The sequence below is a fragment of the Corylus avellana genome, chromosome ca10, assembly GCF_901000735.1.
Source record: "Corylus avellana chromosome ca10, CavTom2PMs-1.0".
Taxonomy (NCBI): domain Eukaryota; kingdom Viridiplantae; phylum Streptophyta; class Magnoliopsida; order Fagales; family Betulaceae; genus Corylus; species Corylus avellana.
In genome coordinates, this window is record NC_081550.1 from 19263054 (window position 1) to 19271950 (window position 8897).

At 34.6% G+C, this 8897-nt stretch overlaps 1 protein-coding gene across 1 annotated transcript; it reads left to right on the forward strand.

The window, feature by feature from the left end:
- Window positions 1-4122: 4122 nt before the first annotated feature.
- Window positions 4123-5727, forward strand: LOC132163507 (tropinone reductase homolog At5g06060-like). The gene is made up of 5 exons (XM_059573817.1): window positions 4123-4275; window positions 4438-4645; window positions 4865-5081; window positions 5186-5292; window positions 5504-5727. Exons 1-5 carry the CDS (start codon window positions 4172-4174, stop codon window positions 5678-5680), a joined length of 813 nt encoding a protein of 270 aa, XP_059429800.1. The 5' UTR covers window positions 4123-4171; the 3' UTR covers window positions 5681-5727.
- The last annotated feature ends 3170 nt before the right edge of the window (window positions 5728-8897 follow it).

Sequence of the window (8897 nt, forward strand, 5' to 3'; positions counted from 1 at the left end):
TTTTATTTAATTTATCAATTTTCTGACGTGGCAGTCTGACGTGGTAGTTCTACCACGTCAGAAATTTTCTGACGTGGTAAAACTACCACGTCAGCAAATTTTTCTGACGTGTGGGACAGTGGAACGTCAGAAAATTCTGACGTTTTACCCACTGGCACGTCAGGAAAAAAATTTTCCTGACACCTATGCTTCTGACAATCGACGCACGTCAGAAAAAATTTCTGACGTGTCAGACACCCCAACACGTCAGAAAACTCACGTCAGAAAAAAATTGTTTTTTTGTAGTGTGCCATTGATATTAGATGCTGGTATGAACTCGTGTGTCAATTGAGACACACGACATATGACAAACCATTTATTTAGATGAAAGAGTGATAGAGGTACCTATTTAAAATCCGGACAAATCGTAAGAGTCATATTCTTGAAATTAGAACCCAATGACTAAATTCAAATCGGATAAAAACTTAGCAGCTAAATATGATTTAGCCCTTATTTTTCTGAGAATATACTGTCTATTCTTTAAAGATTAATTATTGAATTTTGGGGATGATTTTTCATTTGAGAAAAATTTCTATCTAACAAGTTTACTTTTATTCCTTATGATTTTTGTTCATATCATATGCTTATTTTATTTGGTTTGTTATGAATTGAAAATATATTGAATGCTTAATTTATCTTAATTTCCGATTAGAATAATTGATTCTCTACTTAGTTAATTTTAAAATATGTAATAAAATGATAGGTGGATCCTTGAAGCCCTAGTGGTCTTTCCCATTAATTTTTCCTTAACTCGATTTTAAATAATTTAATTTTGTTAATTTATTCACTCTATTGCTCCACTTCTTAGTGGAAAAACAAAAAACGAGTAATTTTATCGTTCTGGACAATAATAGAATTTTTACTTGAGTGTCTATCATTTCTGGTAGATCGACTGCACTTTTGTTTGCAATCTTTTTGATGCAATAGTGCACAGCTTTGATTATTGAGAGGAGGGAGGGAATCATAAATTTTTATTGGAAGGACAAAACATAAATGAAAAATATATTAAGATTGGAGGGCCAAAGCTTAATTGAATAAGAAATATTTTAAGATTAATATACAAAAAATAAAATTAGCATCCATTGTGTTGACAAATATACAAAATAATTTTTTCTTAATATATTTCAATTTTCAACTCAATCACTTATCAAAATGAAATCTGGACTAAATTTCACAATAATTCATCTTTCGATGAACAACATCAAAGAACCAGTCAGAAACTCATTTTCAATTTTGTTGTAAAGCATAGTTTTCGAAATATTGATGACTAAACATGTACTTTTAAAATCATAATTTAATTAAAATTCAATAATGATCAATTACAAGCCCAATGATGATTTTAAGAGCCACATCAACATCCTTAGAGGAACACGAAAGTGATAAAAGAATGACTTATAGCATTACTCATCAATTCAAGTGTGATGAGAGTAGCTTTCCCTTAGAAAAGAATTTATGGACTTCTAAGAATGTTGTTTATTCCAAATCCCTTGACGGTTTATTTGTAACGCTCCCAAAATTAGCCTTGGCTAACTTGGCAGGGTTACTGGCAATTGCCTCAATTAAGCCAACTTGTGGCTAAATGAAGAATCGCCCCTCTAAGCACATTGGAAGTTGAATTACAATCTGAGAAGAATTATAAATCATTATGGGACAAGTATATTCATCGAAATTAAAGACATGGAGCAACTAATAATAATGTAAAACAAACCTGATAGCAATATGAAGATTCTAAAGTAAGGTCCGTAGTGGCAACCGTGCCACTCCTGGGTTCTAGTGACAAACTTCCTAAAAGGGTAATAACAGCGTAAGTTTAACAACTTAGTAAGTAAAGCTCACAATTAGGTATGATTGTGCCCATTTAAGCATAAATAAATGTGCAGTTTTAGTAATCATTTGAAAAGAGCTATTGTCTCCGTTAATACACCATAAAAGTATTGTTTGGTTAATAAAGAGGATGGTGTACTCCATGTGGCAATCGCCTAAGTATTTTAATGCAGGAAAAACTAATGGTTTATAGGTCATAACTTTCATGTATGGTCTGCCCTAGATATTACTCATTCTCAACAGGGTTAACACTGTCCTGAGGGACCTGTAATGCAATGCCGGTGCCCCAGCCATTGCACGGTCTACCGTACATAACATTAGTGGCATGACCGAGTCCAACCTCAGGTGGTCCACACCAATAATGATGTCTGTCCTATAGTAACAGAGTCATTTGGGAATGACTGTGCCTGGTCACGAAACCATTAGATCCAAAGCCCACATAACAACACACACATTTGACCATAGAATGAAGTCTATAAAATAAGCTCATAACCATTATACCGCACGTACTGATGTACCATATCATACAATGCATCTTATTATTGAGTTAATAAAGCAATTACCAAGTAGTTACAAAAATGTTGACATGCTCATATCATACTCGTGGTCAGTCAACTGACATATCCCACGTTTTTAAAAGAGTATTCGTAAGTATTTTCTTACCTCGAGGCTTGTACGCTCATTCGAATCCTCCGACATAGCTAAATCCTGCTATAACGAAATACGACATGTCGTCATGCACAGTTCTAGAGGACCCTTACGAGTAAGATACTAAGCTTTATCCATTAAAAGGATTGCTAGACTCGAAAATACACGAGAGTGAGGCTTAAGGACAGATACCTGGTTTCCTGACCATACGTCCGGGTTCGAGAGCGTACGTCTAGTCAGTGAGTTAGGAAATTCGGCAATAAGCTTCAAACTATATTTTAAGGCTTCTATAAAATCTATAGGCTTCTACATCTCCTCCTAGGCTAATAAACAGACACATACAACGTAAGAAAACTCAACATCATGCAATACAAAGAATCAAAGAAGCTTTTGAAACTGTTTTGAAAACATTTATTGTTTTGTAAGGAAATGACATCTTTTAAAAACTCACAACATTAATAAAGCAATAAGAACGATATTGAGAATGTAAAACCGGCAAGGGTTTACCTCGGGAGGTGGCAAGAACACCAAGCTTCCTTCCTTCTCTCCCTCAAATCAAACTCACAAATCTCTCACACAGAAGTTTCTTAGAGAGTCTAGGGGCGTAACAATGGATTCAAGGGGGTCGGTATTTATAGGGTAGAAAAGCGGAGAGTGTTGCCAACTACTCGGAAAAGTAGCGGACGTCCGGTACTATTGGGGCGTACGTCCGGTACTGTTACACATTGGGTAAAAGGGTTTATCGTACGTCCAAGTGGTCCCCATTGCACTATTGTCAGCGTACGTCCGGGTGGTCCCCCTGCGTACGTTCTCTACTAAAAATAATAGCGTACGTCCAGTAACCTTGGCGTATGTCCTCTACTAAAAACAAGAGCGTGCGTCCGGTTCCCTGTGAGTTCGTAGGGTCAGAAATGGTAGGTTTGGGTTTCACTTCAAAGGCTTCATGGCTAAGTGTGAGGGCTATGAGATGGCTTAAGGTTTTCTGTTTAGTGCTGATTTAGAAGGCTATTAGCTCGTTGAGTAAGAGATTAAAACTCTTTTTAAAACGATTTAAAAAGTCGGGGTATTACATTATTAGACCGATGGATTTGTCAGAGGAAATTTCCGTCCTTCCAATTAAAGGTATTTCTTAACCGACATAACAGTTCAACAAATGGGGCCAGCTACCCAGTCGTTCTTCGGTCGTTTTTCTAGCGAATTTTCTTTGAAGAGGGATCATATGTCAACAAAGGAAAGAACCAACAACCCCGACTTCTAAAGTTTACCGTGACACGTGATAAAAAAAACTGGCAGAAGTAATTGTAGTCTCCACCGTCTTTTGAAAATTTTCCTTGCTCTTTAGAAAAGTAACTTTCACTACAACTGTTGAGGAAAGAAAATGACAAAAATGAAAATCCCTAGAATTATTCTTTTGACAAAGACAGAGACAAAGTATATCTACTATATCTACTTAGTGGATTTCCGAGGATGGCAGTGGGGACTCTCAGTACGATGTGTATATCCACAGCTTATTGGAGGATCGATTGCTCATCATAAATTAATTCGGGCACTATAAATATCTCCACCCAGCTGGTATCATCATATCACAGCTCTTGTTAAAGTTCTTAAAAATTGAGTGATAGTTAGTAGCATTGGTGGTGGTCATTGTATTTGTAGTGATATGGCTCATCAGGCAGATAATGGTGGCCATGTCAAAGATGGCAGATGCAGATGGTCTCTTGAGGGAACTACAGCTCTTGTTACTGGTGGAACCAAAGGAATTGGGTGAGTGAGATGATGTGATATGGGTGTATCACACGACTTCACTGTTGTAAATTTTATTGTTCATCATAGTTTCCTGTTTATTAGCAAACTCTCTTGCTTTATTATGTGTGATAGAAAGTTCTCCTAAGTTTTGTTATTCTCTATATATGCGTTTGTGACTAGGTATGCTATTGTGGAGGAATTGGCAGGGCTTGGGGCGACCGTGCACACGTGTTCTCGAAATGATGCTGATGTTAATAAGTGCGTGCGTGAGTGGGAGGCGAAGGGCTTCCGAGTCACTGGTTCAGTTTGTGACCTTTCTTCTCGTGCTCAAAGAGAGAAGCTTATGAACACAGTTTCTCATCAATTTAATGGCAAACTGAATATCCTTGTAAGTCTTTGGTGGTCTCCTTTACTCATAAAGAAAATATTGTTGTGCTTCTATTAATTTGAATGATAATCAAATTTAAGACATTTGTTTTGTTACTATGTTAAATATGTCATTAGTTATTTTTAAAATTTAAATTGATAAAAAAAAAAATGCTGAATTAGTTATTTCTAACAATTACTTAACTTTTGTGGGATGGGTCTGTCCTATTGACTGGTTTAGATAAATAATGTGGGAACCAACGTTCTTAAACCAGCACTGGAGGTGACATCTCAAGATTTCTCATTTCTCATGACTACCAACTTTGAATCTGCTTACCACCTAAGCCAACTTGCGCAACCTCTTCTAAAAGGATCGGGAGGAGGAAGTATTGTTTTTATTTCTTCCCTTGCTGCATTGTTGTCATTAGGTGGTGCATCCGTTTATGGAGCAGCTAAAGGTAATATATATATATATATATATAAATTATGCAATTTTATTTTCATAATTTATAGGTTACAAATTGTAAATTTTATGTGCGAATTGTTTGTTTTATATATGTAGGAGCAATAAACCAACTTTCTAGAAGTTTGGCATGCGAATGGGCACGTGACAATATCAGGACCAACTGCGTTGCACCTGGGGCAACAAGAACTCCTTTAATGGAGAAGGTAGATAGATTTGTTTAGTTCATTAGAATATTAATTAAATAATCAAATTTATCATTTTCTATAAGTTTAAGTTTTAGGAATAAGTAGTGATTTAAGACATATAGTATCAAAGCGGAAGGTTTCTAAATTAAACTTATCTTTATCAATTCATTTCTAATCATTTCAATTAAATATTCAACATATTGAGTCTTCCTTCTAATTACTATTACAGGCAATCAAATCCGAAACCTTGGAACTTTCAAATTCACGTACTCCTCTCGGACGACCTGGGGAGCCAGAAGAGATATCATCCTTGGTGGCGTATCTCTGCCTACCTGCAGCCTCTTACATAACTGGACAGATAATCTATGTTGATGGAGGGATGTCTGCATATGGAATGGATCCCTAGAATAATCACAGATAGTCAGATATCATAAAACCAAGCTTCTAAATAAATTTCCGAACTCCAAATGTTGTTCCTTCTATGTCGGGTTTTTTTTTTGTTTTTTTAAATGTTTGTTTTAAGACTTAATGGATGTATCGATGGATATCTCATAATAGTAAGCTTCAGCAGAGCTTGTCTCTGATTTTATCTGACTTCTAAATTGTTATTCCACCTATATGATTGGTTATAGGGCTGCTGGTATTCTTCATTGGTGCTTGAATATATATTTATGCTGACAGACTCCTATTTATCATATTCTTGGTCACACCCGAGCTGTCTTCTGTGCATTTAAAAGAAAAAACAAATCCAAACAAACAATTTCAGCCAATCCAAAACAATTATTCTGAACAAAATTCTCAAGCTAAGAACTCAATCCAATCATAAAGAAAATCAATCAAGTAGAAAAGAATCAAGATTTAATTGGAGTGAAGAATTTCGAGACACCTTTGAAAAAATCCACTATAATAAAATGAGAAATGTTATGTGCTCTCCCGATGTTCTCATTCGATTCTCGTAATCTTAGGTAGACATTATTTTTTAAAAAATCAAAATGAAAAATATAAGGACCACTTTTTTTTTTTTTAGAAAATAATTTATAGCTACAACCAAAAAAACTACTCTCCACATGTTTTGTGGGGCATTATCCCAATTATCTTGGTTTTTTTAAGCCGTGCAATAATAACGCTGTCGGAAATCCGACAAGCTAAGCGCGCAAATTTGAATATTGAGAGTGGGTACGGAACTGAAAAGTTTTAACGAATAAAAATAAAAATATATTAAGATCGGAGGAAAAAAGTTTGAAAGAGAAATATATTAAGATGAAGATTAAATGGAACCTATTGTTATTTTAAATTCAAAAAATCCTTAAGTTTCGCAATAATTTATCTTTTGATGTACATATTAAAAAATCAAGTCAAAAACTCATTTTCAATTTTGTTGTAAAGCTTAATTTTTACAATATTCATAGCTAAAAATCCCCTTGATGTAGTTGTCGTAGAAATGGGAACAAATACAACAACTCAAAAAGCAATTTGGTTGACAATTAATCTTCGAGTACTTACCTTGCAATTAACCATGAAAACAATAGAAAATTGGGCCACAAAAATTGGGATATTCAAGGTCAGTGATGATGCACCACAATAATTAGAGAAATGATACAGCCCCAATTTGAGGACAACTCCTTTTTCTTTTTTCTTTTTTTTTTTAAATTAAAATTAAAAAAGTTTATGAAGCAATAACTTTTATTTTGGTCTTTTTTTATTTGGTATTTTTTAAAAATAAAAATAAAAATTGTACATTTATTCATAACAATGATCAATTTCTCATATGAGATGAATGACTGAGATTTATAAATTTAAGAATCTTAAATTTAAAGAAAATTTTAGGGCATCTCAATCTACCCTGGGAACCTATATCAATCCTAGCCTCCAAGGCTGCTCTAAATGTCTTCTTCATGTGCCTCGCATTGTGCAATGCAAGGCCACACCTTATTTTTCAGATTGGCGCACAATCTTGTTGAAATTAGGGCTGAACAAATTACCGATTAACCGATTTTCGACCGATTTCAACCGACACCGACCGTTACCGACTAAATGGCGGACAATAGGCGGCATGATTTTTTTTATTCCGAATTTTTCGGTTCGGTAGGCGGAAGAGGTTTTGAACCGAACCGGCTTTACCGACCGACTTTCGACCGACTTTACCGATTTCCGACCAACACCGACTTTACCGACCGCATTTGGTTCGAAATGCAAAATAAAATAAAATTTGACGGAATAAGTCGGTGAAATAACCGACTTTACCGACATTGTCGTTTCGAAAGGTGAAAATAAAAATTTTCTATCAAAACCGACATTACCGACCGACACTCCGCCCTAGTTGAAATCCTCAAACAGCAAGCCACGAATATGGAGGAAAATATTTCAGCAATTTCCACGACTCGCAATGTTTTTCTTTTTTCGGGTTGCGATAAAGTCCCGTAAATTTTCACTGCATCTCCCTCCTGTCATTGTACTGATTGCATTAATTCCAAGAGAATAATTTTGAATTCCCACTTCATTGTCACCCCTCCACAATAAAGCAAAACCTGCACTCCTAACAATTGGGTTCACTACAAGCCTTTATGGCTTTATAGGTGGTGACCTTTCTCTGAAGAAAAATATGGGGCGGTAGGTAGAAAAAAGAACTTTAAATTTGAAGTCAGCTGGACCACGGATGAGGAGTGCCATGAAAAAATAAAGATGGCGTGGAGTCATCTTGTCCATAAGGGGCTAAACAAATTGGGACATACGAAGAAATTCTTAAGGCGAAAACAAAATATTTGGCAAAAATTCAGATGAATGAGGTGGCCGTCGCTGCTAAGTCCAAAAAAAGGAAATCATTCATTGAAAAGCCTATGCCTGAATTTTTTTTCTTTTATATTACGTCAATTATTTTTTATTACTATTTAAATTTAATAAAATAAAATAAAACTTACTATAAAATAAATTTTTTTCAATTTTTCATGCAAAAAAATCAAAACTAGTTTTCTGAATTTTTTGCTGGCATAAGTTTTTCGATGTGTCAGGTGGTCTGACACGTCAGAAAATCCTCATGACGGGGCATTTTTTGATGTATTTTGGGCGTTAAAATTATGGGTGTCAGAAACAAAAAATTTTTGACGTGTCAGATGTAACATGTCAAAATTGGCGCGTCAAAAAATTTTCTGACGTGTCAAATTAAATTTTCTGAGGTGTCAAAATTGACACGATTTACTGACGTGTCAAAATTGACAAGTCAATAATTTAAAAATTATTAAAAAATAATAAATTTTCTTTTTTAAAATTTTTTCTGGATTCTTTTTTCAATTAAAAAATTTATTAATTTAAATTATTTTTCAATTAAAATAATATATATTTTTTAATTCTGGAATACAACCGTACGCTTCTCCCCAATGCCAGCTCTGAGCTCTCTCCTTGATCTCTTCTTTCCTCTATTTTCAAAAACTCAAACCCAAAAAATCTTCAAAAAATCATAAACCCAAATCAAAAAATAAACCTTATGCTTCTTCGATCTTCTTCTCTTCAAATCAAAAATAAAAAATCTCTCAAATTAAATCAAAATAAACCAAATCAGAGCTTTTTCAAATCAAAAATCTCTCTTCTTCGATCTTCTTCTCTTTTTTTTTTTTTTTTTTTTTTTT

Coding starts and splice junctions, on each gene's coding strand:
- LOC132163507 (XM_059573817.1), top strand. CDS start 4,172: ATGGCTCATCAGGCAGATAATGGTGGCCATGTCAAAGATGGCAGATGC. Junction 5,082..5,185: donor CGTTTATGGAGCAGCTAAAG/GTAATATATATA, acceptor TTATATATGTAG/GAGCAATAAACCAACTTTCT. Junction 5,293..5,503: donor GAACTCCTTTAATGGAGAAG/GTAGATAGATTT, acceptor TTACTATTACAG/GCAATCAAATCCGAAACCTT.